The sequence below is a fragment of the Nyctibius grandis genome, chromosome 1 (genome assembly GCF_013368605.1).
Source record: "Nyctibius grandis isolate bNycGra1 chromosome 1, bNycGra1.pri, whole genome shotgun sequence".
In the NCBI taxonomy this organism is placed as follows: Eukaryota; Metazoa; Chordata; class Aves; order Nyctibiiformes; family Nyctibiidae; genus Nyctibius; species Nyctibius grandis.
This window is the reverse complement of record NC_090658.1, coordinates 89,577,778-89,590,363: the sequence shown is the minus strand read 5'-3', so window position 1 is coordinate 89,590,363 and position 12,586 is coordinate 89,577,778. Positions and strand designations below refer to the sequence as shown.

The 12,586-nt window shown below is 38.1% G+C and overlaps 1 protein-coding gene across 1 annotated transcript in view; it reads right to left on the bottom strand.

Moving 5' to 3' along the window:
- MDN1 (midasin AAA ATPase 1) overlaps positions 1–12,586 on the bottom strand; it is a 104,922-nt gene that overhangs the window by 51,772 nt on the left and 40,564 nt on the right. The window contains exons 33-46 of the mRNA XM_068416982.1: positions 12,364–12,493; positions 11,586–11,819; positions 10,680–10,877; positions 8,430–8,638; positions 7,787–7,909; positions 6,568–6,765; positions 6,369–6,476; positions 5,119–5,307; positions 3,935–4,024; positions 3,562–3,822; positions 3,144–3,414; positions 2,241–2,400; positions 1,816–1,932; positions 457–665 (exon numbers count right to left, since the gene is read on the bottom strand). Of these exons, the coding sequence (XP_068273083.1) occupies positions 457–665; positions 1,816–1,932; positions 2,241–2,400; positions 3,144–3,414; positions 3,562–3,822; positions 3,935–4,024; positions 5,119–5,307; positions 6,369–6,476; positions 6,568–6,765; positions 7,787–7,909; positions 8,430–8,638; positions 10,680–10,877; positions 11,586–11,819; positions 12,364–12,493 (2,497 nt within the window). The remainder of the gene's footprint in view (positions 1–456; positions 666–1,815; positions 1,933–2,240; positions 2,401–3,143; positions 3,415–3,561; positions 3,823–3,934; positions 4,025–5,118; positions 5,308–6,368; positions 6,477–6,567; positions 6,766–7,786; positions 7,910–8,429; positions 8,639–10,679; positions 10,878–11,585; positions 11,820–12,363; positions 12,494–12,586) is intronic.

Sequence of the window (12,586 nt, the reverse complement as noted above, 5' to 3'; positions counted from 1 at the left end):
ATTGAATGGGGTCTTCCCAAGGTTAATAAGAAAATTTGACAAGACTGTAAATAACAAGTAACCAGCTCAAAATAAGACATCAAGCAGCTGAGATGAATGAAACTCAGTGTCATCTTGCTCCAAAGAACAACTTGAATAGGCCTTGTGCAAACCCTCTATTTCGCTGACTTGCAAAATAGAGTATTATTGCACTTAGAATATATTGCCTTCCCTATAGCAACAGACAACTGACACTTGCCAGTGTCTAATATCTGCTTACAAAGCACTCCAGTTACCATCTTTTTATGATTTGGGCCTACTTCTTGAGAATACAAAAACCAACCTGATCATACTTTTATGCCTTTATGTATATCAGGACATACACAATAAAATAACCAAGCTTTTAATATTAAGAGTTAATCGAAATACATGTAGTGGGCCCAGATTGTTAACAAATATTGAACAGACTTTTCTTACCTGCTACTGCTGCCTTCATTTCTGAATGCACAGCCATAAGTGCATCACAGATGCTGTCTCCCACTAAACCCAAACCATGCAGGAGTAACTTCAAATCCAGATTGTCCAATACATTTCCATCATTCTCCCCAGGAATGTAAATTTCAATCCCACGATTCCGCATGGCTCTGGATATTTCCCCATGAACAGGATCCATGGAAAGGAAAAGCCTGTTGGATATTAAAATAGAATAGTTCAGTTGGAAGGTACCTACAACAATCATCTAGTCCAACCGCCTTACATTCTTAAGATGTAATTTAGGGCTTTAAACTCGCACTCCGGAACCAACAAATCTGCTCTTCCATAAAGTAAATTAATCTTCATAAAAATGGGGACATCGATATCTAGAAAGCCAGAGACATCTACTGACTTCAAATGAGAAATCTGTATGAGTAATTATACTTTGAAATTAGCCACAGATATATTGCATGATTTTTAACTCAGTTATAAGTGAGCTATGTCTATTTTATCATTTGCCTACTTACAAAAAAAAAGTTAAACTATGCCTCTGAGCTATAAAGAAGACTTTTAAAAATCTTACCAACGGCTTCAGATAAATTTGTGCTATCTAAAAGCCAAAGTATCCAACACCAAAGTAGTTACTGCTATCAGTAGCCATCTCTCAAAAGCAAGGAGGAAGAAAAACTTCTGAGATAGAATTCAGCAAAAACAGGTTTCTGACAGCCAAAGATCTTGTTTCCAATTCAGAGCAATCAGAGCATATCAGTCCCAATATTATTTTCAGGAATTTATAAAAGGTAGGAATTACACAGAATATTCTGTATGTTCTCTTCCCATCTCCGTCAGAGACTACTTCGGGTTTGAGAGAATACAGGCTGGTTTGTTTTGGTTTGTTTTTTTTTTAAGTTCTGTCACTGCAGGAAACTCAACTTTATGGATGGGATGGAAAAAGCTGGGAAGAAAATTATGTCCATATACCAGCTTTCATTACCAACATATCTGAATACTTAATCTTCAACACATGTATCCTCAACTCCATTACAGTGAGGCAGGTAAGTGCTGAAATCCTAAATTAGAAATAAAGAATCAAGGCAGAGGTATACTGCTATGAATTTTCCAGTGTAACAGTCTGTGCTGCAATAGGGATACAAAGCCAAGCCTCTTAAGGTCTCTATCATATCTCATCACAGTGCAGTTTTCTTCCTTGCCAGACAGACAGTGTCACTACAGTACATGGCAAACTGAACAGCATTCAAAATACCAGAAGACTGGCTCACAGCTGACAGGTTTTTTTTCCAAACCTGCTATTTGGTATGAAAAAAAGGGAGAAAAAAAAAAAAAAGGAGAAAAGCAAAGCACCTGAAGTTTGGATGAGGAGCTATTGTAGGAATCGTGCCATCTATCACACCTCTCTCACTCATGGTAAGAACGCCTCCTGGTTCAAGTAAAGCATTCAAGCGGTCCAGCACAGAAGGGCTACATTCAAAAGAAATTTATATGGTTACAAAAAGGTAACAATTTGATCCCTTTATGATCTGAAATCAAAATGGTACCAGTCTTAAGCAAAAAGCCGAACAGCTAATTATGTTAAAAGGTAACAGGAAAACTATCAACGGCTAAGCTGTCTAGGAAGGACGACACTCTTCCAGAAAATTTAAGCTACTGCTCCCATATATTGTTATCAAATGCAAAATGTTCAGTTTTGAATCATACAGTAAGAGGCACAGTAAATTAGGGAGGTTAAGGGATTTACTCAGTGAAACAAGGCCACTAAAATCTCTTACTTGCAGAAGTTAACATTGTCCATCAATAGCCAGTCTCCAGACTGCAGGGCCTGAATCAACATCCCATCCACCCACTCAAAAGTGCCATGGCTGTTACGGTCAGCAGCCTGGGCCTGCTGCAGCTTGAAACGCCGGAACTCTTCTACCAGGTGAGCAAACTCTGAAAGGAAGTGTATCTTACATCAAGACTTACATTACTGAGGTAGCTTCCTGTTTCATTCAAGAAAAATAGTAGTTATCTTGTTAATAAACATACATGCTTCCTACTTTTTAGGGGAACATAACAGCAGAGACTCCCAACTCTTTAAGTAGCCTCCCACGGGCAAAATCCACAAGGACAAAATCCATGAGGACACACAGGGTTTGCGAGCAGAGAGAAATATAAACTAGGCTGACACTTTTTCTCCATCCCTTCTCCCCCATTAGATGAAGTTTGATGGATATTAATGTCATATTTTAGACAATGATTTAGGGGGGAAAAAAAAAAAAAAAAAAAAGAAAAAACAACCCATACATTATTCTGCTGACATTTGTGAAGCTCAGCTGATTAATGCTTCAGAGAACAAATACAAGAATAGAATATCCAAATTCCCTTTCTTAGGAATACAAGATAAGAGCTGTATTGAATCACATGTTGAGTAGTTCAGTCTAGGAAAATTTCAGTGTGGACTACTGATCACTACCAGATGTAACTACACAAAAAATAAACCTGAAGAAGCATCATCAATGTAACTTTTTCAGAAGCTAGGCTGTTACTTAAATAGTATGAAGCAACAGTACTGACTACAAAAAACCTGTAAAACACTCCCAAGTTTTCTCAAGCGCTCAGTGCAGATTTATATATTTCTCATATTTTCTTCAGAGGAATATACAGTCTTACTTCAAATCACCCACCATACATACCTGCTTTCGAGTAAGAATTTATTTTGTTGTTTAGTCGCTGGATAAGTACAAGTATTCCCTCCAGTTTGTTCACTAATTCAGCTGTAACACTTCTACCTCCTTCACCCAGAGATTTGGGTTTGTAATTCAGGATGAAATTGCTCCAAGCACGCAGCACAAGTTCAGCATCATCTGCACAAATTTCTGTCAGGAGAAGACCGTCCCTTACTAGCGTGCTCACAGCATTTTCCACTTTTTCCAACAGGCGTTGCCACGGCCTATTGATATCAACCTGCAAACATGCCATTGTGGAGTTAGTTCATCCAGAAGACTGTGGTGCCTAAAGCTCCATTTGGTGCTTAAACACTAAGATCACAGTGCACTGGCCACTGTTAGGTAGGAAGGAGAAATATTGCCATATTACCAAAACATTATTTACCTGTTCAAATCCACCCAGGAGTTCAGTTGTATCCATCGCACTGTTCATTGCCATGATTTTTAGCCGATGGCCGGTTAGATGGGCCAGCAGCTCAACAAGACTGGTTTTGCCAACAGCTGCTGGGCCCACCAGGATTACCATCCAGCTCATGTGCACACATTTCATTATAGACTCGAGGATCCGCAGTGAATGATGCAGAAGTGAGAGACTTCTGGTAGGACGAGGAATGTAGTTGCCACGAGAAAGAACTGAATAACCAATCTGGAAGGGATGAGAGACACATTGGTGAGTAATCAAAGAGGCAAATGGGAGCTCAGCTGTGCAAGTTGCTGCCTTCTCTCTCCACTCATAAATCCTCTTGTCAAGAGCTTACCTGAACATTATACGGAGTGATGTGAAACTCCCTGGTTCCTGTATACACATCAGCCTCCTGGCCAAAAATGTCTCTAAACATAGATATAACCTAAAACAGTTGAAAGAGCAAAAAAGAGACTTATCAGTCTTAAGTTACCCATTATTCTAAAGATTTACTTCTAAAGTAGCATTCCCTCTCGGCTTCACAGCCATGTGATAGTAACTAACACAGTTTAATCACAAGCATAATTTAATTCAAAATGCAGCAAGTGATTAAAGTGAGTGTGAGCTACCCACAGCAACCCCTTCACTAACCACACTTTCCTGCAACTTGAAATACTGTAAGTAATGTTTCTCTTTAACAAGATACTGGGAAAGAAGTCACTCCATAAATAAGCTCTTTGATAACACACAAAAAACCAATACTACTACAGGAAGGGGAAGGTAAACCCATGAGAAAAATATCCAGTCACATTGAGTAACTTTAGTGTCACTATCTAATCGACTTGTAGTTTAATACCATTTAAATGTTGTGAAATTAGACAAAAGCAAAGGATTTCTAGGAAAGAGAGGGATAAGAAGGTGGCAAAGGTGAAATAACAACTGCAACGAGTGTGTTTTATTAGAGGAACCTTAAGTAGTGAGTTTACCAGAACCAGGGGAGCAATTTGACAGGCAGATGAAAGAAACGACAGATAAATAAAAGTCAATAAAAGAAATCCAAAACATGCTAGCAGGAAAGGGCAGAATTACGGGACGTTATTTTTACTTACTGTACTGACACAAATGCTTTTTAACCATAACATTAAGAACATATCCATATCTCAGTGCTATTTCTCTGCTCCCTATCTCCTCTTTCCTCACAAATATGCATGCAACCCATGCCACTTCTATGAGAACATTATTATTTAATACAGAACCACACAAGAATATGTTGTGTTTTGCTCTAAGTCATTTGTTATTCTACTTGCCTTCACTTACACCACCTTTCTGCTTTTATACTAGTAGGTAATTAAATTGATATTTTAAAGGACAAAGGGAGCAGGTACATGTGTTAAATCCGAAACTCCAAACAAAGCTATTTTTCTTTTGTAAGAGGTAACATCTATGAAGGAATTGCAAAGCATCTTCAAATTTACATCTGGATTTCTAGAAATACTTCCTGACAATCTGAAGAGCAAGGAAGGAGAACACACAGCTTACCTGTTCTTTGTCTTCTCTGGTTCTCATTCTTTCTCCATATACCAAAAATACATGCTGGCCTGGATCATAACATCCTGGTGACTGGTCAGCAAGCATAAGCTGGCACCAGCGGAAAAGATCACGTAAGTTGAATTCCCAGGGTCCTCCTTTCTGTCCCCACTTTTTTTCAGCCATTACTTCTCTGTCAATCTGGAAAAAGTAGAAATAAAAAAAAAAAAAGTCTTTTATTCCATCCATGTGCTGGTCTTCAAGTATTTTAAAAAACTCTACTGAACTTCTGCCTTTGGCACTGCTTACAAGACAGACGACAACAGAAAGAGCAAGCTGTGTTCACTTTTCTGAAGATGTCAGAAACTAAAGCTTGATTTAGTTTGTTTCTCCTCTACTAATTCTCTAACATTCAGTTCAATTTTCGTTTTTCCTCTTGCACTCTGAGTATTCAGTAAGATGCTGCCATGAAAGATTTTATGTAAGGCCACAGAATACTACTTTGTCTTAATGTTACTACACTATTTTTTTTTGTTTAATGAGATGAAGATTACACACAATTTCAGAAGCATGACCATAAATAGAATTCTTACTGAGAATTTCATTTCCTGCACTTTGTGCAAAATGGCAGTATTTAAGCCACAAAATAGCTAGTAAGTTGATGCCTTGTAATTAATGCTTGTCGAAAACCTTTTATATTAGCAGAATTTTAGATCTGAGCATCTCTGAGTCTCAGTGTTCCAGAAGAATGCCACATATCCCTAAAAGCTTCTGCTTCTGTAAAGATCAGATGCTGCTTTCACTAACAACATCCCATAATAAAGAGCAGAACAAAAATTCAGGCCAGAAACAGAAATAACACATTTCAGTTCTTGCTAAGATATAGCTCATTTTGTTTGTGCTTCAAGAATGAGCCATATGTGTGGAAAAACATTTTCTCAACTCACTTCACCAAGCTACCAAACCATAATTGTTTCCACCTTTTGTAGAACAAAGCCTTTTTCATATACGTATATATACATCTTATCTTCTGGGAAAAATAATGCCTCTTCAGTTATCAACTAAGTATCTGATCGTAGTGGTAAAAGAATTCAGGTGGGTTTTAGTGGTGTTATTCGTTTTCTTCTGCATATATTTCCATTCCTCTTTTTCACACATGCACTTCTATAAAGATGCTCGGAAATGTAACATGCTACTTTATTTTTTTAATCTTACTGCATTCTGCCTAACTCTATACAAAAGAAATTAAAATATGTATTTACCTGGTTATTGAAAGCAACCATTTTAGCAATAATACTTTTATCAATAGCAGGAAAGAGCGTATTCCCAATAAACTCCATATCTTCTGCTAACAGTGGATCAACATACACCTGTAGAATCAAGAGCATTCTGAGTGTTCATATAGGCAGAAAACTACAAGAGAGGATCATGACATAGTTTAAACCAAACAAATAAGCTTGCCTGTGTAAATCTATTAAGAAAGGACTTGGGCAGACCCTTTCTTCCACCTCCTTGTCTGTACGGATTCTGGCATCCAAAAATCTTAGTCTTCTTGTGCTGTACATGAAAATTCATTCCCAATTCTGGAACATAAATTTCTGCTCTGTGGTCAAAGCATGCGTTTAGCCCCTCTAATACAGACTGAGAAGCCAGATTCAACTGAGGAAAGAAGTAACGATACAATATTAATGCTCCACAAAACACTTTAGCATAATCTCTAGTTTAATAGGCTGGGATACACAGAAGGTAAAATTCAATTTCCTTTGAAGTTCCAGCACTATTACATGTTATTACCTCCAGATAAACTTACTACAATGGAACGACAAAACTATAACTAACAGTTTTCCTGATGTATACTTGCTATTTGTACTTTGTTTTCACCATGATAACAAAATAATTCTTCATTGTAAAATCTGCATGTTCAAGATGTTTCTTCTGAACTCATGTTCACACTTTTATGACATCCAGAGTGTTTTGTCTGCTTGTTTGTTTTTCAAATGAAGGCAGTCTGGGTTATTTAAGTATCATGGTTGTTTAAAGTAGTATTTAGGAAAAAAAGGCATACAAACAGCTAAAGAATTCAAGATTTTGCATTCTGCAATAATTAGAATGTGTGTTGTCAATAAGTGACCTCTATGCATGCATATACTTCAAAGCACTTACTTCTTGGTATATGAACTTGGTGGTGGCAGGATAGTTTATACTGGTAAAATGGAACTCTTCTTGATCTCAATTAAATCAGTACCCAACATAGTGTATTCAACCCAGCAAAAGGCCTTTGATTTCCGTGAAACTATATCCATATAAGAGCATGTGTACCAAAACTTGTTGACATTCTTCCCAAAACCTTTCAAATATAAATCAAAGCTACCCTTGGTTTTCTGCAGTAATTTAGGCTGGGATTCAATCCTTGTTCCCTTGTCTAAAAGAAGTCTAGTCAAAGCTCATCTTTTACAGTCCCTCTATGGAGGGCCAATGGGCAGAGGGACTTAGTAGAGAGATACTAATTTTCTCTTAAGCAGAATGATCACTTTCAATGAGGCACTACATGCACATAACTAAAATTAAGCAAAATCTATTTCATTCATCAACCCTCAAAGGTATTTATCCTACATGCCAAATCATCACCTTTGCTCTTCCAGAATATTCCATTTTATTTGTTCCCCAAACTCAAATTTACCTCATCTAATACAATCCAGTGTCCAGCCTTTAATGCTGCTAGTAGTGGTCCATCACGCCAGGCAAATTCTCCTCCCTTCCCACCTTCAACAGGCAAGTCTGTCCCAAACAAGTCTGTCACATCCTTTGGGAGTAGAGAAAGGGGGGGATTTACAAAACTCCACAAAAGTTCATAAACAACCTTTGTTAAACTTCACCTCACATTTTCTCCCTTCCCTATAAATAGAGCTAAAATGTAGGTATTAAATTTCAGTAATTGCAAGCTGCTAAAAGCTTTTCCATGATAGGACTCCAGTGACCAGCTACTGTATTTAACAACAAAAAAAAATAAATTAGAACAGAAAAGCTAAAAAGCCTTAAAGCTGTTTTCAAGTAACTTCCCAGAAGCCAAGAAAAGCAGTAGACAAAGATATGCATGTCTTCACTTGAAAAGAACAGAAAAATCTGGGAACTGGCATTCACTCACAGAAGCTCGCTGCTCTTTCTGATTCCCCCTTCCCATTTAGTTCTATCTTGAGACCAAGAAGGAAAAACTGACATTTCAGACTCAGTGCCAAAGTTAAAAAGAACTACACTTCTTAAGTTAAACAAAACCTCCCCCCCTTCCATAAACACTAAGTTACAAAGATAATATTTTATTCTACCGTTTGCTCAGACAGGTTGATTCGAACAAGACAGTTTCCTGAGGCCTTTGCCAGGGCAGCAACTAGACTGGTCTTGCCCACACCTGGTGACCCCTCCAACAAAATAGGTTTGCTAAGCTGTAGGGCTCTTAACAGTCTTTGTGCATTCACTGCTGTAGTCCCAGCATTTAGAGCATAATCTGTAATGCTGTTCCTCTGGAGAACAGGACCTAAAACAAAGGAAGGTAAACCAGAAAACAATTAAAACAGAATGTTTAGGCTGGAGCTGCTGACAGCATGCTCCTGAAGGAGACCATTCTGTCTATTAATTGCTGATCTCATTACAGCAAGCAATGGAGATCAAGCTTGTATTGCATTCTCAGGTTTCAGGCACATATACTTTGTGTTTGACCCACAGTGGTGTCTCTTCCCATCTCCACATATTTTTGTTGAATTTTGCAAAAAGCAAATGAATATATAATGTATTTTGCCATTAAACCAACACTTCCTGGTTCATGACCCAAACTAGATACCTGCTATGGAAAATCATAAATCTGTCCTTGCACTTCAGACACGTGGATCTAAGACTCAAAAGGAGCTTTTGAAAATTAGCACTGAAGGATACAATTCAGTCATGTCATAGAACAACATATTAATCTGTCCCATACACTGCTAGTTCTGTGAAGGAAAAGTGCTTTAATTAAAGTGTGCTGCTAGGCACATATTTTCTTTACTGTTATTATGACATTGAGTGAGGAGAGATTACAGAGCCTGTCTGCCAAATTCCAGCCAGTACAGCTCACTGGGACATCACCCCACAAATTCTGTAATACAGTGTTCTGGTTTTGGCTGGGATAGAGCTAATTTTCTTCTTAGTAGCTAGAATAGCGTTGTGTTTTGGATTTAGTATAGGATTTTGGTATGAGAAGAATGTTGATAATACACTGATGTTTTTAGTTGGTGCTAAGAAATCAAAGATGAACAACTTCCCATGCTTTGCAGGTGCACAAGAAGCTGGGAGGAAGCATAGCCAGAGAAATGGATTCAAATTGGCCAGTGGAATATTCCATATCATGCAACATCATGCTCAGTATAGAGATGAGGGCTGGCCGGGAAGTTGCTTTCGTTCGTCTGGGATTGTGGTTTCAGGATTTATTTCTTTTCTCCAGGATCGCTGGCCAGGGATGGGCCGGACACTGGTCAGTGGGTGGCAAGCAGCTGCACTGTGCATCACTTGTTTGTATATTCTATTATTATTATTATCATTATTATATTTTATTTCAATTAAATTGTTTTTATCTCAACCCACGAGTCCCTTCACCTTTCTGATTCTCTCCCCCATTCCCCAGGGGGCAGGGGAGTGAGCGAGTGGCTGTGTGGTATTTAGCTGCTGCCATGTCAAACCACTACATACAGCACTGCTCACATATACAAAATATTAATCACCAATTTATCTCACACATCTTGGTACCTGTTTAGTATGAAAGAGGTCCTTCCTTTTGTGATCTAATTAGCAGAGGGAAACTAAGCAATTTACCAAAAAGCATTACCTTGTACAATTTTATGCATGACTAAAACAATCCATGAATATCAAAATGTTCAAAGATGAATTATTAATATAGCATTAGGAAAACATAGTTCCACACACTAAAAACTAACCAGCTGAACAAGAAAGCTCATAGTCATCACGTTTTAGTCTCATCACTGTATTTTAAGGGTAGAAAGCAGTATTTGGATAGTTCCATTTGCATTAATTTGTCACTTGAGGAACTGAAATGCAGGGACTAAATAATTTTGCAAAAATTGCAGTGAATCTTTGAGAGGCTACAGCAAGGCAGGGCATTAGTCTCCATTCTGTTTAGCACTGTACCCAGGACTCCTCCTTCCCCTGCTTTACACAAGGCCCAGGATGAGCTGTAGCTTCAGTTAATGGAAGTTAGCAGACATTCTGACCGTGCAAAGTGATGGAAAATTACAACTCAAAATTAAAGAAGCTTTGTTACACCAAAAAAAGTCTACTAAAATTAGGCCATTAACCAGTAATTTTAAAATGTCAAAGAAAGCAAGTAACAGATGTGTCATCTTAATAAATGTGAACGAGTTGCAATCAACACACTTGAAGGCAGAAAAGGCATTTTTCTAAGGCTTGAGAACAAACTATAAATTGTTCTGTAATGGTTCAGGTATCCTACTTAGATTTAGTGAATTGCAGAACTATTGGGAATAAAACCCACAGAATAAATGACCACCCACTCCCACAGAGTCTCTTGCCTCTTGGAATAAAAAAGGGGTGGATTCCCATAAAGTTGTCCATCCACACAAACTCTCTCTCCTTTGTTCTGTCATAAATCTTTAGTTCATTCTTCTGATAATCAGTCAGCTCAAGGAATTGACTCATTTTCTCACATAAGAATGTCAGGCATTTTTCACGAGCTAATAAAGCCATATCAGCTGAGCAGGATGTTGTACCTGTAGTTAGAAAAGTTAAGTGTGCTTTACAAACATGACTAGGCACGTTCATCTTATGACTAAGAAACTCAGTTCCTTCACAGATGCCATTTTTGTGCAGTATTCTGTTTCAGGTTTATATTTCTTGTTAGTGCTTTTGCTTGCCAGTGCTTTTTACCATGGACATATCGTTCTGTGAACAACAGAATTAAGGACATCTTATTTCCAAAGCCTTTCTTCTACCATCGCTATCATCCTGATCCCTTGCCATAGTCCCCCCAGGCCTTCTTTCCCCACGTCTCTTGTGGCTTTTCATTTTTCCCCACTCCCACATCTCCTACTTATCAGCTGGGCCAGTGGCAAAGATGCATTATGAGCTATGCAGATGATAACGGCTAGCACATGTAGATGCTGACATGTGAGGTGGGAGAGAGAGAATAATATATGGTCATGTAATTAAACACCATATCAGGTCAGAATACTCAATAAAACAGGCTTTCTTAATTTGTATTACTATTATTACTACCTCTAATTTACTTAAGGTTGCTGTATTATTCAAACTCTTGCTACTGAAACACAAAAAAGGCATATGAAGTACAGGATATTGTTAAATGGAAGTGAAAACTTCTCCTGGAAGAGTTCTACGCTGCTCCAAAGCATTTTGTTTGCATTCTACTCAAACATATTACTTTCATATTTTCTGCTACCAAATGAGCACTAGAGACTTACCTGATCCTATTCCATCAATGTATACCAAACATGCAGCATGGATAAAAGACATCATTGGAGAAATGTAAAGAAGGCCATATTCCTTGGCAGAATTCAACTCTTCATCCTCTACCACGACATTCATAAAGTTAACCCATGACAAGACATCTCGCACACTGAGAATGCACTGGCGACCAAACTCTTGATTAGTCAGCCATTCAACAAAGTCCATCATGAGCTCTGCTATGTCTGCCCCTGAAGAGAGTCAAAAATCAATGTAGTTATAAAATAATTTTATTGGTCACATCTACTACATTGCTGCATAATAACCATCACCAAAGTAGGTACAGCTGTAACGCAGGAGCAACACGGATGGGTTCTCTATATCCTAACAGGCAGGATAACTGAAGAGTAAGTCCACACCTGTGCTGTCATTACCGATCTTTTTAAATTCAAGTAACAAGACAGAAACAAGTGATTAATACTAACAGTGAAGGTGCTTGCAGAAAATGAAGTGCCAGTTCTTTCAACACCTTACACTGAAACTAAGATTGGGCACTGAAGGGTTAGGGATATTTCAACTACCTGCATGGTGAAGCAAATACAGCCTTGATCTTACTTCTGGCTAGCCATATCACACACACAATGAGGGAAGAACAAAGTCCAAAATATTTCACAAGTGTCCTCAGAGATGTACTTACAAGAAAAAGGGACACAGTGGTGTAAATTCTGAGTTTAGCAGCCTCCAAACTCATTTTTTTCTTAATGTTTGAATTCCAACACATACAGAAATACCCACCTTGGCTATTTATTCCATCCAGAGACAATCCTGGATGAAGATTGTGTTTTACAATCTGTATCAAATCTTCACGGCCATTGCTTTGTGGACACCATATTTCTGTAAATCTGTTGCGCAATGCAGGAGAAAGCTGCAAACAAGCAGAACACCACAGAAATTCAATTTACATGACATTGTATTACTTAAGGTTGCAGTTGGTGGATAGCCTTGTAGCCGCGAACAA